The sequence below is a fragment of the Trachypithecus francoisi genome, unplaced genomic scaffold (genome assembly GCF_009764315.1).
Source record: "Trachypithecus francoisi isolate TF-2019V2 unplaced genomic scaffold, Tfra_2.0 Lachesis_group10, whole genome shotgun sequence".
In the NCBI taxonomy this organism is placed as follows: domain Eukaryota; kingdom Metazoa; phylum Chordata; class Mammalia; order Primates; family Cercopithecidae; genus Trachypithecus; species Trachypithecus francoisi.
In genome coordinates this window covers 122747755-122770931 of record NW_022681455.1, presented here as the reverse complement: position 1 = coordinate 122770931, position 23177 = coordinate 122747755, and the positions used below count along the sequence as shown (strand labels likewise).

General features: G+C 42.8%; 1 protein-coding gene across 2 annotated transcripts in view; it reads right to left on the bottom strand.

Annotated features, from left to right (window-relative positions):
* The window catches only part of HSD17B2 (hydroxysteroid 17-beta dehydrogenase 2), a 66180-nt gene that overhangs the window by 22673 nt on the left and 20330 nt on the right, over positions 1 to 23177 (bottom strand). For both annotated transcript variants that reach the window (XM_033219140.1, XM_033219139.1), the window contains exons 2-3: positions 8031 to 8243; positions 5242 to 5427 (exon numbers count right to left, since the gene is read on the bottom strand). In XM_033219140.1, the coding sequence (XP_033075031.1) occupies positions 5242 to 5427; positions 8031 to 8243 (399 nt within the window). The remainder of the gene's footprint in view (positions 1 to 5241; positions 5428 to 8030; positions 8244 to 23177) is intronic.

Sequence of the window (23177 nt, the reverse complement as noted above, 5' to 3'; positions counted from 1 at the left end):
AACCCAGGAGGTGGAGGCTGCAGTGAGCCAAGATCACTTCACTGCACTCCAGCTTGGCAACAGAGCGAGACTCTGCCTTAAAAAAAAAAAAAAAAAAAAAAAAATGTATGCCACTGATTTTTGTAGTTGATTTTGTATCCTGCAACTTTACTGAATTTGTTTATCAGTTTTAATAGTTTTTGGTGGAGTCTTTAGTTTTTTCCAAATATAAGATCATATCATCTGCAAACAAGGATAATTCAACTTCCTTTCCAACTTGGATGCTCTTTATTTCTTTCTTTTGTCTGCTTGCACTAGCCAGGACTTCCAGTATTATGTAGAATAACAGTGGTGAAAGTGGGCATCCTTGTCATGTTCTAGATCTTAGAGGAAAGGATTTCAGTTTGTTCCCATTCAGTATGATACTAGCTATAGGTCTATTGTATATGGCTTTTGTTAGGTTGAGGTGTGTTGCTTCTATACACAGTTTTTTTTTTTTAAATTGAGGGTTTTTATCATGCAGGGATGTTGAATTTTATCAGATGCTTTTCTTAGCATCAATTGAAATGATCATATGGTTTTGTCCTTCATTCTGTTGAGATTATGTATCACTCTGATTGATTTGTGTAAATGTTGAACCATCTCTGCATCCCTATGATAAATCCCACTTAGTCACAATGAATGATGTTTTTAATGTGCTGTTGAATTAAGTTTGCTAGTATTTTGTTAAGGATTTTTACATCAACGTTCATGAGGTATATTGGCCTGTAGTTGTTTTGTTTTTTTTTTTTTAACATATATTTTCTGGTTTTGCTATCAGAACAATATAGGTCTCGTAGGATGAGTTTGGAAGTATTCCCTCCACCACTATTTTTCAGAATACTTGAGTAGAATTGATATTAGTTCTTCTTTAAAAGTTTTGTAAAAGTCAACAGTGAAGCCATGAGGTCCCAGACTTTTCTTTGCTTGCAGACTTTTTACTACAGCTTTGAACTCATTACTTGTTATTGGTCCGTTCAAGTTTTGGATTCCTTCATGGTTCAATCTTGGTAGGCTTTCTGTAAGAATTTATCCATCTCTTCTAGGTACTCCAATTTATTGGCATATAAACACCACAAAGTTTCTGTGGTGTTGGTTGTAATGTCTCCTTTGTCGTCTCTGATTTTATTGGGTCTTCTCTCTTTTGTTCTTACTCTCATTAAACGTTTGTCAATTTTGTTTATCTTTTCCAGAAACCAATTTTTCGTTTTGTTGATCTTTTGTATTGTTTTCATTTCAATTTTTTATATTTCTTCTCTGATATTCATGATTTCTTTTCTTCTACTAATTTTGAGGTTGGTTTGCTCTTGCTTTTCTAGTTTTTTGAGATGCATCACTAGGTTGTTTACTTGAAGCGTTTCTACTTTTTTAATGTAGGCACTTATAGCTACCAACTTCCCTCTTTGTACTACTTTCATCACATCTCATGGGTTTTGGGATGTTTGATTTCCTTTATCATTTATTTTGAGAAATTTTTAAATTTTCTTCTTAATTTTTTCATTGACCTACTGGTCAATCAGAAACATATTGTTTAATTTCCATGAGCTTGTATAGTTTCCAAAATCCTCTTATTTTGTATTTCTAGTTTTGGTCCATTGTGGTCAGAGAAGATGCTTGATATTATTTCATTTTTTAAAATGTTTTAAGACTTGTTTTGTGGCCTAACATATGGTCTATCCTTGAGAATGGTCCATGAGCCCAGGAGAAGAATACGTATTCTGCAGCCTTTGGATAAAATGTTCTGTCAATAACAATTAGGTCTATTTGGTCTATAGTGCAGATTAAGTTTGATGTTTCTTTGTTGATTTTCTGCCTGGGTGATCTATCCAAAGCTGAAAGTGGAGTATTGAAGTCTCCAGCTATTAATGTATTGAGGTCTATCTCTCTGTTTAGCTCTAATAATATTTCCTTTATACATCTGGGTGCTCTGGTGTTGGGTGCATGTATATTTACAATGGTTATATCCTCATGCTGAATGAACACCTTTATGACTATATAATGACCTTCTTTGTCTCTTTTTATGGTTTTGGTCTTGAAATCTATTTTTCCTGATATAAGTATGGCTACTCCTGATCTTTTTGGTTTCCATTTGCATGAAATATCTTTTTCTTCTCTGGACAGTGCTTTGTTTCTGTCTTTACACAAACTCCCGGCCCTGTTGAGTACATACGCCTCCCATCTCTTCTGATTTCTTGCTACTGTTTTAACAGCTTTATAAAGTACATTGGGTGGTTTCTAAGTCCTACAAATAAACTCATTTCTAGAGTGTCTCTGGGACATGAAGGTTCAAAGCTGGTTGTGGTGGAGGAAAACTTTATACATCTTGGTGAGTGGGTAGGAGAAAGAAGAGAGAGGCATGGGGAAAAACAAATCCAAGATGACTCAAAGCTCTGAAACTCAAAAGACTAGGACAGAAAGAAGTCAGGGTCCAGTTTCAATGTTCTGCCTATGGCTAGCCAGTTACCCCAGCATCATTTATTGAATAGGGAATCCTTACCCCCATTGCTTGTTTTTGTCAGGTTTGTTGAAGATCAGATAGTCATAGGTGTATTGCTTTATTTCTGGGTACTGTATTCTGTTCCATTGATCTTTGTATCTGCTTTTGTACCAGGACCAGGCTGTTTTGCTTACAGGTAGCCCTGTACTATAGTTTGAAGTCAGGTAGTGTGATGCCTGCAGCTTTATTCTTTTTGATTAGTGGTGCCTTGGCTATTCATGCTCTTTTTTGGTTCCATATGAATTTTTAAATCTTTTTTTCTAGTTCTGTGAAGAACCTCAATGGTAGTTTAATAGGAATAGCATTGAATCTATAAATTGCTTTGGGCAGAGTGGCTATTTTAACTATATTGATTCTTCTTATCCATGAACATGAGATGTCTTTCCATTTGTTTGTGTCATCTCCAACTTCTTTGAGCAGCGTTTTGTAGTTTTCCTTGTAGAAATCTTTCACCTCCCTAGTTAGCTGTATTTCTAGGCATTCTAGAGGGCTGACAGCAAGTTTTGTTTCAGATGGGTTAACTTGGTGATGATCTTAAGAAAATAGACAGACATAGCTGGGTGTAATGAATTTGCACAACCAGAGGGTGAGAATAAGAGTGAAATACATTATTTATTTTAACGTTCAGGGTTTCTCTTCAATAAAAATACATGACAACAGAGTAAGGTGTTCTGGCTTAGAAAGAGCTTTAGAGGCCAAGTCGAAGATATGTGGAAGGGTATGCTCTGTATTATAAGTTATTTTTTGAGAGAGGGTCTCACTCTGTCACCCAGGCATGAACAGTGGCATGAACATAGCTCACTGTAGCCTCAACCTCCCAGGCTCAACTGATTCATCTCAACCTTCTGAGTAGCTGAGACTACAGGCACATGCCACCATGCCTGGTTTTTTGTTGTTGTTGTTGTTGTTCATTTGTTTGTTTTATTTATTTATTTTTATTTGTACAGACGAGGTCTCACTGTGTTGCCCAGGCTGGTATCAAACTCCTGGGCTCAACTAATCCTCCTGCCTTGGCCTTCCAAAGTGCTGGAGTTACATCCTTGAGCCATCACACCTAGCCTTGTATTGTAAGCTCTTTGCTTACCCATTCATTAATCCATTTTCCATTTTTCACTTGTTCACACACTTGCCTTTCTTCATTGATTAACTGAGCTGCTGCTGCATGCCAGACACTGGGCCTACAGCACATACTCCACATTTTGGCAATAACTAAAGTGATCTCATATGCATGAAGGTGTTGCTCAAAGTTGAGAACAGAGAAGAAAAGAGAAACCTCCTTGTCAGCGTGCCAAGGAGGAGGCAGTACTCTGTTATTTCAGTAAATATTTATTATATAAGTGAGGCAAAGAGTCTGTGTGACTTTCCCAGAAGTACCAGACTGTTCCAGGGAAACGAGAAAGGTGAGGCTTCCACACAGGCCAAAATTGTAAAGGCTAAGTTCAGAACAAAGATTAGGAAAATATTGCTGTGTGTTTTCTCAGGATTCATTTGCTTCAGCAAGGTAGCAGAAAATTGGAAATACTTTAGGGTTCTCACACAGCTAAAATATAATACTCATGGCTCCTAACCATCCTGGAGAAACCTTCGTCTCCCCCAACTCTCTCTTTCTCTCTTTCTCTCTCTCTCTCCCTCTCTTTCTCCCGACCTTCTTCTTTGCTTATGCCTCAGGCGAACCACGACTGTAGTCAAAGACAATAGCAGTTAATTTTAAGAACGTTACTGAGTTAAAGCCAGGAAACAGAATGTGATGGACAACAATATTTGTCTAGGAAATACGAAGAACCCCCTCCCCCACCAAATCATTCTAGAACTGATATTTACATTACCAAAAAAAAAGCACAAAACACAAAAATCAAGCAAACAAACAAAAACAGCCTAGTCGTACCGTTTATTTTAAGAAATTTTACTGAGAATTAATTGATCCAACAGTGAAGAGTGGTACTCCTCTACTTGAAGGCAGGGTCCTAGAGTCCAGAGCCCATCCCTTTGGCTTCCCTCTCACCTCTGCAATGACCCAGTGACCCAAAAGTCAGGTCAATGGATCTTCCCCAGACTGAATAAGAGCCTGAGGAACCCCAGTTTGAAAATGTCTGTCCCAGCAAAGAGGGTGTGCTGTGACACACATGGGCATTGTTAATGAAAAGGCAAGACTGTTCAGCCCTTGACTCAAGTTGTGTACTATTTGTTCTTGGAAACAGAGAGAGACAAACCATCCAGTGTCATCACATCCTGACCCAGCTTGGTTGAGGCTGCTCAACACTGGGGATAATCTTCGGGTTAACAATAGCAGGCAGCTTGTGTTTGACGGCATGAACAGAGGGAAAGTATGGCCTACTCAGCTTACAGGGAACTGAATACAGTGTGTTAAATTGACGAAGTGTTGAAAACAGGTTGCCTGAAATGCTGACATTATTTGTAATGTGAGATTTCCTGTGCAAATCTAGCAACCTTGTGTGTTGGCAGTCACTTTATGAAGATATATATGAACCCTAAATCCCCAGTAAGAAATGGATGAGTTAGAAGGCAGATGAGAGTTTGTACATGAAAGAATTTGGAAGAGGAGAAAGGTTTTATTGTGTGAAAGTCAACAGGGGATAAACAATTTGACTAATTCTGACCCAGCCCTGCCTTTGCATGCCCTGCTTTTTTATTCAGCCCACAAAGAATGCCATGAGCCATGTCTTGTGATGGGCACCCCATAACCACGTATGAAAATGCTGACTCACCTCCCATGCTGCTGACATTCACCAGCCTTCCTTTGGATTTCCTAAGAAGGGGCAAAAATGTCTTTGTGACCTCCACAGTTCCAAAGAAGTTCACGGCCATGCATTGTTTGTAGTCAGTCATAGGAAGAAGCTCCCCATCAGATGGAAAGCCAAGCACCCCAGCATTGTTGACCACAGCCCACAATCCTGGAGACAGAAAACCATAATGAGTGAGTGTCTGGAAGAGTAAGTGAATAACACAACCTGCGACACCTGGAAGACTGTGCAAGAGGTGTTACGTGTGAGCCAGGTCTCCCGTGGGATTAGAGTCTGCCACTGGACAAAGGCAAGAGTCTTAGGGAAAAGGAGTGGGAGTGGGAGGGGAATTCCTGTAACAGGAAGCCAGATGTGCAGAGATGTAAAGTAGAACATTCTGTTCCAGAAACTCTTCAGAATTTACTAAGTGAACCAGCAGGTATTGCAGATTAAGGGTTTGGCAGGAGCTATTATCCTGAAAGGACCTCTAATCCTTGTTAAGGTGTTTAGATAGTGAACCACTGATAGGTAACCAACAAACCACTGATAAAATAAATTCCCCACCACAGACATGCCCCATGGGAGGACCCCAGTCCATGGAGGCTCTGTGTGTCTAAAGGATTTTAGGAGATGGATGGCATTGTAAAATGTGAATGCTGTGAAGATTAGTCTCTGGAAAGTAATGGGGAAGGAAAGATGGGTTGCCATTGGAATAGCCAATTGGGATATCCAAGGAGGCCACTGGGATAGCCCAGGTGGAAGAAGGTGAGGGTCCAGTGCATGCAGTGCTAAGACATAGCGCTATGCAATGGTAGGAAGGGGCTGGAAGGTAACTACCCAGGAGGTAGACTTGACAGGACTAGAGTCAGTAGGCTACAGAAATTGAGGATAAGCTGAGGGTCTCAGTGACCCACAGGTTTCGGGCTTGAATGACTGGTTAGTTGGTAGTGCCAGTGTCTGAGCTGTGGGATGCAGGAGAGCAGAACGATTTGCAGAATGGCAGCAGGGAATAAAAAAAAATGAGCAGTTTTTGACATGTTGAAGTTGAAGCCTCTGGAGTATAAGGGAAGATGTCTGGTAGATAACTTTGTATACGTGGAGAAGAAGGGTTAGGTTGGTAATATATTAGTATATTTGGGAGTTATTGGTATAAACCAGTGTTTTTTGGCCCTGCCCTAACATAAGCATCACATTGGGACCTTTAAAAACTAATGATAGCTGGGACCCCATCCTAGGGACTGATTTAATTGGGTTTGGGGGATCTGTTCAGTCACACAGGGCCTGGTGCTTCAGAAGGGTCCTGTACGTGTGTGAAAGTTTCAGTCTCTGCTGTCACCATCTTACATTCCTAATTATTTTCCAAACTCAAACTAGGGGCCCCATATTTTCATATGGCATTGGGTCCGCCCAGTTACATAGCCCATCCTGGACCCCAGCACGGGTAATTTTCAAATGATTCTAATGTGCAGCTGGATTGAGAACTCTCGGTATAGGGAGCAAATGGTATGGCCCCAGACACATGGAGTGAGAAGTCTGGGGATGCAACCCTCAGAAGCATTTGTATTTGTGGGGAGACAGAGGCAAAGTTTCATCCAGGAGAAGTGGAAAGAAAGATTGGAGAACTAGGGGAGCAATGGGGGCTGGGGACCACAAACCATGGAGGAGAGTATAAACAACATGCTTAAATACTGCAGGGAAGTTAAAACCTGGGTCTTCCAGCAATCCCATTACTGGGTATACATCCAAAGGAATATAAACCATTCTATTATAAAGATGCATTCACACATAGGTTCGTTGCAGCCCTATTCACAATAGCGAAGACATGGAATCAACCCAAATGCCCATCAATGACAGACTGGATAAAGAAGATGTGGTACATATACACCATGGAATACTATGCAGCCATTAAAAAGAATGAGATCATATCCTTTGCAGGGACATGGATGGAGCTGAAAGCCATTATCCTCAGCAAACTAAAGCAGGAACAGAAAATCAAACACTGCATGTTCTCACTTATAAGTGGGGGCTGAACAATGAGAACACATGGACGCATGGTGGGGAACAATTCACACTAGGGCCTGTTGTAGGGAGGGGAGGTAGAGCTTCAGGAATAATAGCTAATGAATCCTGGGCTCAATACCTACAGGGTGGGTGGATCTGTGCAGCAAACCACCATGGCACGTGTTTACCTAGGTAACAAACCAGCACATCCTGCACGTGTAACCCAGAATTTAAAATAAAAGTTGAAAAAAAAAAAAAAAAAACCAACTAGGTCTTCAGGCTGATACTCGTTAGCTTTGCTAGATTAGTTAGGGAGGCAGAGTGAGAACCAACATCAAATTAAGGTGAGGAAGAGAATCAGAGAGCTACAGGAGCTTGGCCATGAAGGAAAGAGAAGAGGAGGGGTAATGGGTAAAGGAGGACAGTAACCATGAAGGTATTTTTTTCTAAGCTGGGGACTCTAATGCATGTTGCTATTGTGGACAGGAAAGCAATGAGCTGGGGCTGGTGGAGTTGTTCTTGGGAGAGTGACTGAGAAGTTGGTGAGAATGAGATAGAGGTTTCTGTAAGTTCTGTGTAGATGGGCCCATGTCTGAGTTATTCCAAAGGTCTTCATGTTGATAGAGGGCCCCACACATGGTAGAGGTTCAGCACAGGTGTGCTCCAGTGCAAGCAGAGGCCAGAGTGGAGTAGGGGCATGATCAACCCAAGCTGGAACAAGAACTGGGTATTCAGGAGGAGGGTCAAGGCACCGAGGGTGCTGGCAGCAGTACCTCTGTCCTGCAGCATTGCTGCAACCTTGCTGTAAGCATCTTTTATCTGCACTGGCTTCGTGACGTCCATTTGGAGCACCGAGAGGCGCGGGGAGCAGGTTCTTCGCAATTCCTCAGCTCCTGGGCCATTTTCATTCAAAACTCCGGCGAATACTGTGAAGCCCAGCTCATCCAGATACTTGCACAAAGCGTGACCAAGCCCGCAGTCACCACCTGCATAGGGTCAGGGGAGTAGGGAGTGAGTTAACCACAGTGACAGGAGAAAATATTTAACAAGGAAAACATTACGTTGTTTAGGATTCTCCATGCTCTCTGAAGAGAGGGGTTCCTGGGGAAGTTTCTTTATGTGCTAAGTGGGGAGGTGGGAGGAGAAGTCAAGCCATACAGATACATTTCTCCATATAAAGAAAGGGATATAATGTAGAACTGAGGGGTGGTGGGTGGGCATAGGTGGAAAGAGAAAGGCTTGGGGGAAGGGTAGTCCAGGAGTGACTGGTGGCCAAAGAAATTGGGAAGGAAAACCAAGACATCTAACGGAAGTAGTTTTAGTAATCTACAATGTGTAGTGTTTGATGTAACCTCACTCACTCTGTAAAACCTTCCGTCAAACATTCATTACAAACTCATACTTTGGACTCGGTTTTGCCTTATGGAGACACAGGGCAATAACAGAGGCTGCCCACGGGGGCCAGTTCGTTCTGGATTATAAAAGTTAAAAGTTCATGGCCACCTGTGTTTCTCACCCTCCTGGGCCTTTTTCCCTGTCTATGACTGACCTTGAGCTATGGAATAGATGTCAAGCCTAGAAAGAAAGTTACAACAGAAACCAAATAGAAAGCCCTAATTGCACTGCTCTGTGAAAATGGAGAGTAACGTAATACACAAAGTATGACTTAAGCTTCTCAGAATTTGAGATAGGAGTGTACCCACCCAGCCAAGAGGGTATTAGGGACCCCAGAAAGAGTGTTTTATACCCACAAGTGCAAAATGTAGATGTCTGAAATTCCCAAGTTGAAGATAACGTCAACATTAAATCACCCTTTGAGCTACATACACCATAATAAACAAATAACAGTTAATGTCTCTCTCCTTTTAATGAGAAAGTATTTCACATTGCCTGTGTCATGTGATCTTCCTTGGACTCCTGCAGGGATCTCTTTTGTCAGTAGTAAGACATCTCCACCAAGAATTGGGAAATAAGGAAAACTAGAGTACATGCAGAGAATCAACTCAAAGATCAGTATGTGAGTGGGCAGAAAAGAGATCTCCCTTCCAAGCTAACAACAGGGGCCTGAAATCTACTGTCCCCAAAGAGAGGACAGGTGTTCACATACACTGTTGATAAACATGTGCAGGACAAAAATCAACCAATGTGAATTCGCCTATCTTTTGACCCCAAAAGTCTCAGTATTCATCCTAGAGAAATACTTGCAGGCACATAAATGATGTTCTTTATAGCACTGTGTAAGAGCAAAAGAAGGAATTCACTTAAATGTCCATGAATAGGAGAATGGTTACATAAATTATGGTACATAAAATGGAATACGACAAAGCAGTTTTAAAGATGGAATAGAACTATCCAAAATGACATGGATATTGCTCCAAGATGCTTTGTTAAGTGAAATAAAATAACTTGCGGTATAATAATAATTAGTAAAATCCAATTTAATGCAAAAAAGGAGGAGAGTTGATTCTATACATACCAAGGTGTGGAAATGTAAAAACAAACAAACAAAAAAGAATTTGGAAGGAGAGATCCCTAAGTTCCCCTTAGGAAGAGAGGCAGAATGGAGGGGGACCTTATCTTGCAATGTTTACCATTTTTGCTACAAGAAAGTACTTTTTTCTTTTTTTAAAGGCTATGCTAATTAGAATGGAGATTGGCCAGCCCTCTAAGTGTAGAAAAGGGTGGAAAAGAGAGAGAAAGTCTAGCATGGTTGGCATCTGCAAACACTGCCAGAGAGAGAATGATAGTCATGACAAAAGGTGTGTGTGCTCCTGTCCTTCTGACACCACCATTAAGATATGAATGCCTCTGGTTGCCATCACTGATTGCATTTAACGTTTGCTCCATCTCCTTCCTTCTTATGTCTCCATGTGTGTCGGTGACCAGCAAATAGCCCTTGAGTTTCCTCCCTGAGGCTGGCCAGAGGAGGAGATGGTACCAACTGAAACAGATGCAAGTGTCTGGACCATGTAATAGACACCTGCCTTAGTGTAAATTAATGCATTAGAATTCTGGTACGAATACATAATAAAATATGTGTGTATAACCATTTTGTGAGCCCAGTTCCTGAAGAAATGGACCTGTTGCTGGACAAATCCAACTTCTGGATCCACAGTGCTGAGGCCAGATGCTGAGCACTGGCAAGTTCACCAGCCAGCAGACCAATGCTGTGTGGGTCTCCCTGGAATCCCCTAAATACCACTGGTGGTCAAGTCTATCCTATAAAATTATTCCCGAAATGTCTACAGTAGAAATTATCCTTCCTATCTTACAGATGAGGAAACTGAAAACAAGAGATGCCAAGATCACACAGATGGTAGGGATCAACCTGGACTCTTTATTGGATCCTAAATCCAAGTTCACCAGTCACTGTCATACTGGACCAGCCACCTTCTCCTTCATCTGTGTGAGCAGAGAAGGGAGGTTTGGGCAAGCTAATCCCAGGATGATCCTCTTGTGGTCTGTAACAAAGGGTATGAATTAACCTGAAAATAACTAACTTTGAACCAGGTTGAAGTGAAAAGTACCTGGAGCCTGATTATACACACCCTGCTGGGTGAGGCCAAGAGTTTCATGGACAGCCTCTCCCATTTTGTGATGTACCATACCTTATGCTTCTGCCTTATTATTGGCACAGCTAGATATATGGGAGCCATGGATTTTAAAGCACCCAGTTCCCCTTAGAGGCTTGTGTGATGTCAGGATGCCCAGCATATTCCTTCTACAAAGAGAAGAAAACTGCTCTGCAGTGCAGAGATGAAGACCATGACCTTGACTCTACAGGGCATATAAACACCCCACCAGGGTGTCTGCTGCTCTCTAGAGAACTAAGACAGGGGGAAAAGGGTCATCCACCCAATTAGAGCTGCTGACCATGAAGGCATGCAAACTGTCACCTGTATCCAAACCTGAAGTCCATCATCTGCTCCCCAAATCCACATGAGAATCATGAACTTTGCACTTTGCAGTCCTTCCTTTGGCCTTGCGTCCCACAAACACTTTGACGTGTTCAACACTATGTCCCTCCACACATGATGCTGAGAGCTTCCCCTTCCCCACAGGGGTTCCATCCATAAGTTTGTAATTGTCCTGTGTAACTCCACCGCTTGTCTGAGGCTGATTGGACCAGAGTCAACCAGCTTTTCTCTTTCAGAAATGTGGGGTTGTGGCTGCAAGATCCAAAGCAGTGTCTGATACTGTCTGACCCAAAAGGACATTAAACTCAATAGCAAATGGGGGCCCTGGGGGGCTGTCTTCCTTCATGCACATGGAGATATGGGCTAAGTCCTCTTGAAGAGTAACAAGAGGCAAAGCTACAAATAAGAGCAGAGTCTGAGGTCAGATGTTGTCCACAGACATAGACGAGCATCTTCTTGGCTCATGATAGCTTTCCAGTCTCTGGTAAACCTCAAGTGACCTCTTCCCCATGTGTGCCTTAAGAAATTCCACATCCTCATAATAATCCCTCTTCTTTCTCAAGTTAGTTTCAGTATCTTTCCTAAACTCTATCTTTTTCACTTACTGCAGACACTAAAACTAGTTATCTCTGCTTTGGAAAACAGTCCTCAAAAGGTTAAATGTAATGTTACCAGACGACCTAGCAATTCTGCTCCTAGGTGTGTACCCAAGAGAAATGAAAATATATGTTTCCACAAAAACTTGTACACGAATGTTCATAGAAGCATTATTCATAATAACAGAAAAAAGGAAACTAACCAAACATCCATCAACTAATGAATGGATAAAAAATATGGTATATCCAACAGTGGGATGTTATTAAGCCACAGAAAGGAATGAAGTTTCTATGCTTGCTACAGCATGAACATTGAAAACATTATACTGAGTGTAACAAGCCAGTGCGGTAGATAAAGGGATGAGAGCAAGGAGGAGACATTGTGGTCTTGACTCCTTTTCCTCTGAGCAGAGGATAATTTGTCACCTTTTGGAAGGCAGTGCCTTTGAGCAGCTTCATGAGCCTCGGATCTGACTCTCAGGAAAGTTCCTCGGAAGAGCCTACAGGTGATGACAGTGTTGAACTTTAGGCAAGCCCTGTAATCCTGGAAAATTGCAAAGGTTAAGAAATGTCCCCACCCTTTTGTGTTCTGGGAAGCAGCTCACTGCAAATAATGCCCTTCCCCATATGACTTCGATGAGACTCACAGGTGCTCCCACTTGTTTACCTATAACAAGGCCAGACCCAGAGCCTCCAAACTCCCTTTCTTTGTTTTTGTCGTTAGTTGAACTGCCTGTTTCCACTGGTCAGTCAGAACAAAGTGTTAACCTAACTTTCGTGTAGATTCTCTCCTTTCCCCAGGTCCTGGGCCACCCTCAGCCTGAGCCAGCAGACAAGTCCTCTTTACAGACCTTCCTGATCAGCCCTCAATGTCTGTCTGATTGTGTCACTCTGATCATCCCAGCCTGCAACACCCACTTCTTTCTAGCCTTGTTTATGCCTCTTTAGCAATGCAAAACATTTACTGCCTTATCTTGAGACACTTGCAGATTACGTGGTCAGAACATTCCCTCTACTGCAATAATCCTTTTGAATAAAATCTTTCCTAACTAAATCTGAGTTTGCTTTTATTTGGCAGTGAATTAATGAAGCCAGAGATCACAGGAGACCATCTGCTTGTGTTTACCTCTGAGGCAGTGTGGCATAGGGGCATGGGTGCAAATCTAGCCCTGCTATTCCTGCCTGTCTAACCCTAGAGAACCTTTCTAATTGCTCTCTGCCTCCGCTTCCTTATCTATAAAATGGGCTTAATAATGGTACCCGTGTCAGTTAATATTTGTGAAGTGCCTAATAGAGCCTATTCCGAATAATTACTACATCGGTCTTTTTAAAAAACAATACTCAGTCTTTATTTTAATTTTCAGGTGTTTCCACTCACATTATTGGTAAGTGTAGCGTTTGCCTCTACCGACTGTCAGCTGAACATCTTGGTTAAGACTCAGACTGCCTGATTCTCCTCTTCCACTTACGGGCCTCGGGAAAGTCACATATAACCATGTGGCACCTCCACTTCCTCACGTGGAATGTAGGGTTATCATAATACCCCCTCCTAAGCTGGCATGGGAAGTCAGCAAGACAGGATTTCCCACAGGCCCAGCGTGTTGTGAGTGGCTGTCATTAGTATCATGGCTCTAACCCTGGCATCATTTCTGACTTATGATGTTCGAGATCAGGCTGTGCTAGCCCCTGGTGTCTATGAAGTCTTGAGGCAGTTCAGGGGTCAGAGGGCCTTGAAAAAAATCTGTGGCTGAGGAATCGCTCCTTGAGGAGAGGGAAAAACAATTGTGTACTCCGGAAACCCGGCGACAAAGCCAGGGCTTTCGTGAGAAGGTGGAAGGTTTCATAAGAGTTACCCAACAGTGGTGTTTGAAAATAAGCACACCGAGTATGGATTGCCTGTTTACCAAGTTCCAGCTAGTTCACATGCATTTACTCATTGAATCCTCTCAATCATCGTGGGAAGTAAGTAATGTTACCATCACCCATTTACAGAGGCGGAAACTGAGATGTGGATGGATTAAGTCGTTCAGCTAAGACATAGCAAAGGTAGTTTGGAGCCAGGCACAGACTGGGATATAAACAACTGGGGTATAAAATATTCAAATCCTCCAAAGCACAAGGCTTAGCCCATAGTGGATGTTCAATAAAAAAGCACATGTTGGATGAATAGGCATCGAAGAGGGCACTAGAATATGAGTGCCTTACAGACCAACAGAGGGTCCTTTGTCGCTAGAGTTGAGGGCACCTGCCTCATAGTAAGTGCTCAACAGGATAGAGAAAATGTTGGTGTCAAACTATGTCATTTGGGATCATTCTATCTCTAGCAGCCTGGAAACCCATCAACCTGGAACAGGCAATGAGTACTAGAGACCCATTTGTACAAGATTGGAGTGAATTTGAAATAGCAGTTAATTCTAAAAATATTAATAAAGTCTCCGTTTATGTGCAAATTGGAAATAATGTGAATCACCTTGAATTTTAGAGCGTTAGGAACTGTATATTGTCGTTGCAAAGTGTATTTATGCTACTGCCACATGGGGGCGCCATATTAGCTGGTGAACGGAAACACCCTATCATTTGTTGGTTCAAGTCTTAAAACTGGGCAAATTGTGAATAACGCGTGTTTGGGAGTTCCTCGGGCCAGGCCCCTTGAATGAAATGCATCCACCCTGTAAATACAGGACTGAGTGGTGGGATGCATGTGCTCTGGAACACAAGCACTGCCCTTTGGAAGCTACAGTGAGAGAGAAGGAAGTAGGGGAAGAATTTACAAACCTGTAAATGGCTTTTAGTCATTAATAAAACATCATACAAGAAATAAAACCTCACAGTCAATACTGAGATCAATAAAAGAAGACCTTCTCCATAATCTCACCAGTACTGCATAACTCTCACAATGTTCATATTCTTTTTCTTCTAGTCTTTTTTCCTACATATCGTTCTTTTTTTTTTTTTTTTTTTTGAGACGGAGTCTCGCTCTGTCGCCCAGGCTGGAGTGCAGTGGCCGGATCTCAGCTCTCTGCAAGCTCCGCCTCCCGGGTTCCCGCCATTCTCCTGCCTCAGCCTCCCAAGTAGCTAGGACTACAGGCGCCCGCCACCTCGCCCGGCTAGTTTTTTGTAGTTTTTAGTAGAGACGGGGTTTCACCATGTTAGCCAGGATGGTCTCGATCTCCTGACCTCGCCATCCGCCCATCTCGGCCTCCCAAAGTACTAGGATTACAGGCTTGAGCCACCGCGCCCGGCCCATATCATTCTTTAACAGTTATAGCACACATAAAATTCGACAGCTGATTTTTAAATTACTATTATATAGACCAGTTTTACATATTTCTACACAGTCTTCAAAACCATAATTTTTCATTGCTGTAGATAAAATCATCCTTATTAAAGTGCAGCCAAGAAAAATGATGAGAACCTGGATTCTGGAGCTGGGAGACCTGGGTTCAAATCCCAGCTCTGTCACTTAACAGCTGTGTGACTTTGGTTGTCACTTAACCTCTCTGTGCCCCAGTTTCCCCAACTTTAAAATGCAGTCACACTAGGACCTGGCTCATAGAGTTGTCAGGAGAATTAAATAATTTGATATATTAAAGGAACTGGAACAAGGTCTGGCACAAAGCCACTGCTCTCCAGGTGTTTATTAAATAAATGGTAACTTTTTTTTTTTTTTTTGAAACAGAGTCTCACTCTGTCGCCCAGGCTTGAGTGCAGTGGCACAATCTTGGCTCACTGCAACCTCCACCTCCCAAGTTCAAGCAATTATCTTCCTCAGCCTCCCGAGTAGCTGGGATTACAGGTGCCCGCCACCACGCCCAGCTAATTTTTGTATTTTTAGTAGAGACGGGGTTTCACCATCTTGGCCAAGCTGGTCTTGAACCTCTGACCTCGTGATCCACCTGCCTCGGTCTCCCAAAGTGCTGGGATTACAGGTGTGAGCCATCGCGCCCGGCCCATAAATGGTAACTTTTTTAAAAACCCACACTACACTATTCCTTTCACTGGCTCCTTCTAGTTTCTGGAACCAAAAGGGTTTTCAGTTCAGTTCTCCTCTCAGAAGGTCATCACTGCTATTCTAGCCACAGTGATGAATCAGCCAAAGATCACAGCTCTGCTTTCTGAGTCCTTACCCCTAAAGCTCCTCCGAGCACCCCCTTTGCCAGTGATATCTTCAACCACCAGCAGCTTAAGGCGGAGGTGCTAACAGGGTTGGTATCTTCAGAGGCACCAAGACCCTTTCTCATAGTGGAATCCCACTTCTAATAGTAGACTGGACAAACACAAATCAAAGATCTACTATGAATCAGCAAAAGGATGTGATCTGAACAGGCATTTCGTTTGTCCCACACAATTAATTTTGTAAAAATTTGAACAAAGACTCAGAATCGAGAGATTGTACCTGAAAACTCAGAGCAATGATTTCTCTTGATTAACCAGGAGATGAGCCAGCATTCCCACAAGGGTCCCATCAGCTGAGGCTGAGGACCTCCAGGCCTCCCCCCCGATGGTGTATGCACTCCAAGGAACAAGGTTCACTCATCAAGAGCTCACACACACATTCCCATCACCAGCTTCCCTCAGTAATGTGGCCTGCCCTGAGCCCACCATCACCAGCTTCCCTCGGTAATGCGGCCTGCCCTGAGCCCATAGCCTTTTGAGCTGGAGACCCCTGACATAGTTTCCCACTTACGAAGGTCATCTGAATCAAAGCTGTTTATCTGGTTGAAAGCCTGTGGGAAACTAGTGGGAAATGGACTTTCCCCACCCTTTTGTTTAAGACTTAGGCAATCCATCAGATTGCCACCCTCATGTTGACATTGCCTGTTCCCCATAAAATAGATTAAGGTATAATAAAATGTTAGATAAATACAACAAAACTCCAGCATACTTAGGACTGCCCTGAGGTCAAAATAAAGCTCAACTCTTAATCCAGTGAGAGCAACTACTTGACATCCCACCTCCTTTGCCCTCAGCATTCTTACAAGATAACAGTTGTCGGGTGAGGAGGCCTTGGGAAATAGCTAGATTTTTCATGTCAATTTTTTTGATGAAAACAAATGCTTTTTTCTTGGAACACAACCTTGATGAAGAATTCTCCCATATTCTTGTCATTCCTGTGTTAAGATGAGCAACTGAAATGCCCGGGAAATTAAATACTCGCCCAAAGTTACACAACGGGAATGTGGTAGAGTCAGCCCTGAAACCCACGTTTGCTCTTTGCAAAGCACATTCCTTTACTGTCGCGGTGCCACTTTTAACTTATGACACTTCTTCCTACCTGTCTTCACCTCCATTCTTTTGTTCACTTATTCGTTCAGGGAGATCACCGCGTTAGGTCCTAGCAATCCCCACCCATAAAAGACAAATACTCCCTGTCTTCACGAAGCGTACTGCTTAGGAAAGAGGTTTTCACTCCTGAGTCCCACTACAGTCTAAAAAAAAGTCAACGCCCAGGTCCCATCCCCATAGAGTCTCATTTAATTGGCCTGGATGGGATCAATACCCACTGGCAACAGTTTCTGAGATCTCTCCAGGAGATTCCAAAGTTCAGCCAGGATTGAGAGCCACCAATGCAGGGCGGTGATTTTCAACCACGGACAATTTTGTCCCCTGGGGAATATCTGGCAATGTCTGGAAACATTTTTGGTTGTCACAACACAGAGCACTATTGAGGCCAGGGATGCTTCTCAACATCTGCCAGCCAACATCCAGCCTCAAATGTCAACAGTGTCAAGGCTGAGAAACCCTGGTCTAGAGAGAAGATGCACATTGGATAAATAATTACAATCTTGGTGAACGTTATTAATAGGAAAGACTTAGGAATATAAGTCATAGTCTACTTTGACAGAGAACTCCAGGTTCCTCCTTAAGGGAACCCTCATCGGAAAAAAATATGGGCAGGAAAGAGAAGAAACTAGATGATCTCCCTCAGGGTATGGACTGTCGTGGGTTGTCTGGTTCACTGGTCTAGACCCCACACCTACTGAGCAACTGTAGTAAATATTTACCGAATGACAGAATGAGCAACTGAGTAAATGAAGAAGTATCACAGTCCATCACCTTCTCACAGTTTCATGTGCTTGCCCTGTGCTCGCTCCCTGGACCCACTCATCACCCTCCCTGAGCCCTGCCATCTGTCCACAGTGCCTACAAATCAGATTCTTTCTTTTAAATTACCTTCATTTTTTAATAGGAACATAACTTGTGAAAAGTTTCTCAAATTCTGTATTCACAAAGGAAACTGAACTACACAGATGACTAATTCAGCATTCAGCTAAGACTTGGTCACCATGAAAATTCGCATTACCCTTAGGGCACAGGTGAACCAACACAAAGCTGATGTGGGAATGGGTGGGGTAGGCGGGCCCTAATGACTTTTGCCCATGAAAGGGGACTACGTCCAAAAAGTTTGAGAGCCTTATGTTTATATATGTTATCTCGCTTTATGCTTGCAACCTAAGGAAAGGTGCTCATTTTTTAAAAAAAACAGATTTTATTTTTTAGAGCAAATTTAGATTTACAAAAAAATCAGAAAGCTAGTACTCAGAGTTCCCAAATACTTCGCGTACAGTTTCCCTGTTATTAACATCTTATGGCTGGATGCGGTAGCTCATACCTGTAATTCCAGAACTTTGGGAGGTTGAGGCAGGAGAATCGCTTGAGCCCAAGAGTTTAAGACCAGCCTGGGTAACAAAGGGAGACCGTGCCTCTACAAATAATTGAAAAATTAGCCAAGTGTCCTGGCACACACCCCTGGCCCCAGCTACTCAGGAGGCTGAGGTGGGAGAATCACCTGAGCCCAGGAGGTTGAGGCTGCAGTGAGCATGATCACATTGCTGCACTCCAGCCTGGGTGACAGAGCAAGACCCTGTCTCAAAAAAAAAAAAAAAAAAAAAATTAACAACAGCAGCAAAAATCTTACATTAATATGATGTAATTACACCTTCTACAATTAATGACCCAATATTGATACATTATTATTAACTAAATTCTATGCTTTATTCAGATTGCATTACTTTTACCTAATGTCCTTTTTCTGCTGTAGGATCCTGTTCGGGATATTGTTACATTTAGTCATCCTGTCTGCTTAGACTCCTCTGAGCTATGACAGGTTCTCAGACCTGACATAGTTGACATAGTTGATGGTTTGAAGGAGTGCTCATCAGGGATTTTGTAGAATGACTCTCTATTTGAATTTGTCTGATGCTTTTCTCCTGATTAGACTGGGATTTTAGGTTTGGGGGAAGAAGATTACAGAGGTAAAATGCCATTTCATATCACATCACATCACATCACATCAAGGGTACATAGCACCCATGTGACGTAAGACCACTGCTGATGTTGACCTGGAAGATGTTGACCTGGATGAAGTAGTGTTCATCAGTTTTGTCCACTGCACAGTTGCTTTTTCCCCTTCCCAAGCTCTATGCTTTGAAATGAAGCTGTTGTGCACAGACCACACTTAAAAACTGGGGAGTTAGGCTGGGCACCATGGCTCATGTCTGTAATCCCAACATTTTGCAAGGCCAAGGTGGGTGGATCATGAGGTCAGGAGATCGAGACCATCCTGGCCAATGTGGTGAAACCCCGTCTCTACTAAAAATACAAAAATTGGCCGGGCATGGTGGTGGGCGCCTATAGTCCCAGCTACTCGGGAGGCTGAGGCAGGAGGATCACTTGAACCAGGGAGGTGGAGCTTGCAGTGAACTGAGATCGCGCCACTGCACTCCAGCCTGGTGACAGAGCGAGACACCATCTCAAAAAAAAAAAAAAGAAAAGAAAAAAAAAGGAAAAGTGGGGAGTCATGCTGCTTCTTTAGGGTGGAATAGCTCCATAAATTAATTGGAATTCTACAGAGAAGATTTATCTCTTCTCTCTCACTTATTAATTTGTTCAATTACTTATTTATATCAGTTTGGACTCATGAACGTTGATTTTATACTTTGGGTTATAGCTTACTACTTTATTTATTGTGTTGCTCTAATTCTTCCAGTTTTGGCTATTTAGAGCTTCCAGTTGGCTCCCATAAAAAAAGTGTACATTTTTTCCCATTTTACAGATGAGGAAACCAAGCTTCAGAAAGAATATAAAAAGTTTCCAGCCTCACCCAAGTGAAAAAGCAGGGGTGCAATTTGAACTCTATGTCCATAAGATTCTAAGGCACCTGTTTGGTTGGTTGGTTGGTTGTTTTTGTTTGTTTATATTTCCTGTCTGACACATTCTCTCTGAATATAGTCAACTTCCATGAATCAATGACTGGTGTATATTTTACCTATCATTGTGAATAAGCAATAGCATTTTGGAGGTTACCAATCTGCTATGTATTATACATTATAGAGAAACTTAATCAGCACCCAGGTTAAGAAATGGAACATCACCAGCTCACCAGCAATCTCCCTTGTATCTCCTTTCAGTTGTCCCCACCCCTCATAGGTTACCACGATCCTGACTTACAACAGCATAGATCTGCTTTACCTGATTTTTGTTTTAAATAAATGGAATTAGGTATCAGTCCTCTTTGTGGCTGGCTTCTTTTGTTCATTCTCTTATGTTTTCCTGTGGTTTGGTTAATAGAAGTTTTTTTGTAAATGTTCCAACCATATATTTCACAAGAATGGCTACAAGTAAAGTAACACTTGTAAAAACACGTTAAACAACTACCTAAAAAGTAAATTTACTTAAGATTAGCATAACATAAAAAAGAGAAAACGAAGTAGAGATACAACTAAACTGCCCCACTATCCCAGGGTCCTTTTTATAATTATCTAAGGTTTTATCTAAGTAGGGCAGCCTTACTAATGTCCCTTTTTTTCATGGGAAAGATGCTTCCTGACTGACAGGATGTCATTCTTGCCAACACATGACCAAAAACTCACTCAGCTGCTTCTAAAATATAATGGCACAAGATGCAACTTGCCAAACTTGAATAAAATCCAAGATGTCTGTGATTTACAGTTTTCTATCTTCTGTTTCATTACTAATTACCACCATTGACCTAGTTCTTTACAACAGAGATGTCCCCGGGCAAGCTTACCCTTCTCATGCCACCGTGGACACTGTTCAATCAAATCACCTCTCCCTTAGAATCTACTCACCCCAATACTCCTCACCAACCACAGAGGAAACCAATTTGCCACCCTCACTCACACCAGAGCACTGTGTTATTTTCTAGTTGGATCCACGTTTTCATTGCATGGTTTTCCGGTTGAATTCAGGCTTCTCATTTCCGCTCCATTCTTATCACATCTCTCCCCAACTCACAAACTTGCTCTGATACCCACTTGCCTGATAGGTAATGGATACAGTATACCGTCTGGATATTAATAACTCCTACCATTTGCCCACTCCAGGGAAGTTTTCTACATTTCCCAACCTTAGGACCTACCTTCTATTCTAGTTGGGCTGATTTCTTCATCATCTCACATATATCCTGCTTACTCCATCCTGTGTGTTCCTGCCTATTCGTTATCTCATTCTTTCAATAGCTCTTTGTTAAGCATGTGTCATGTACTCTTCTACATCATGGAGACACGGCAACATGTAAAACCATCCAAGTCCCCATCCCATGGAGCTTAGCTTGTAGGGGGTGATGGGAGACATTCAATAAGCAAACGTACTGATGTCAGGTGGGAATAGATGTTTGCAACAGAATAGTGACTGGGTGCCAGGATGCCATGTTCGGGGACAGCAACTCTGAGTGGGTAGCAGCTGAACAGCTATCCCAGGGAAGGGTGCACCAGGCACAGGGCAGAGCAGGTGCAAAGGCTCTCAGACAGGAACATAATTCTCAGTCGAAGAGCAGAGAGGCCATTTTAACCAGAGGAGAATAAGCGAAGAAGAGAATAAAAGGAGCTAAATTATAGCAGTAGTTCAAGGCCAGTCCATGTGGCCTTTAAGTCAGTGATTTTCAGTCCTCCCCACTGCCCACCGCCCCCCCCCCCCCCCCCCCCCCCCCCACCGACCAGGGAACATTTGACAATGTCTGGAGACGTTTTTGGTTGTAAAAACGGGAATGGGCTACTGATATCTGGTGAGGCCAGGGAGCTGCTAAACATCCCAAAGTGCATAGAACAGACCCCACCACAAAGAACCATCTGGCCTCAGATGTTGAGAGAGCCGAGGTTGAGAGACTCTGCTTTCAGCCATGAGGAAGACCGTGAGTTTCATTGTAAAGTGTGATGAGACATATCATCAGAAAGTTTTGAACCAAGGTGTGACTTGAGTTGAGTTAGGTTTAAAAAAAACCAGAAATATTTCTATTGGACAGCACCCTTCCTTTCCTGCTAAAGACACTAGTGGGGAAAGAGGAAAAAAATGACAGCCCAAAGAGATGAAGTGGGAGTGGGGACAGAAAGTAACATTTCTGGAGGTTGGGAAATTAAGTTGGAGGAAATGGCTAAGTGGTATGCTAAGAATAGGGCAGGGCTGGGCACAGTGGCTCGTGCCTGTAATCTCAGCATTTTGGGAGACTGAGGCAGGTGGATAACTTGAGGTCAGGAGTTCGAGGCCAGCCTGGGCAACATGGTAAAACCCCATCTCTGCTAAAAATGCGAAAATTAGCCAGCTGTGGTGGCACACGCCCATAGTCCCAGCTACTTTGGAGGCTGAAGCAGGAGAATCGTTTGAACCTGGGAGGCGGAGGTTGCAGTGAGCCAAGATAGCACCACTGTACTCCAGCGTGGGTGACAGAGTGAGACTCTGTCTCAAAAAAATAAATAAATAAAAGAATAGGGCAGTCTGTTAATGGCTATGAGTTTTTTGGGAGGGTGATAAAACTGTGGAATAAGTGGTGATGGTTGCATAACCTTGTAAATACAGTGAAAACCACTGAAATGTATACCTTAAAGACTACATTTTATGGCATGTCAATTATATCTCAATAAAAAGTTATATTAGGCCAGGCACAGTGGCTCATGTCTGTAATCCCAGCACTCCGAGGGGCCAAGGCTGGAGGATCACTTGAGGCCAGGAGTTTGAGCCCAGCTTGGGCAATACGGTGAAACCCCGTGTCTACTTAAAACACAAAAATTAGCTGGGCATGCTGGTGCACATTGTAATCCCAGCTACTCAGGAGGCTGAGACATGAAAATCACTTGAACCCAGGAGTCAGAGGATGCAGTGAGCCAAGATCACACCAATACACTCCAGCCTGGCTGACAGAGCGAGACTCTGTCTCAAAAAAAAAAAAAAAAAAAAGAATGGGCCGGGCGCGGTGGGTCAAGCCTGTAATCCCAGCACTTTGGGAGGCCGAGACGGGCGGATCACGAGGTCAGGAGATCGAGACCATCCTGGCTAACACGGTGAAACCCCGTCTCTACTGAAAATACAAAAACTAGCCGGGCGAGGTGGCGGGCGCCTGTAGTCCCAGCTACTCGGGAGGCTGAGGCAGGAGAATGGCGTAAACCCGGGA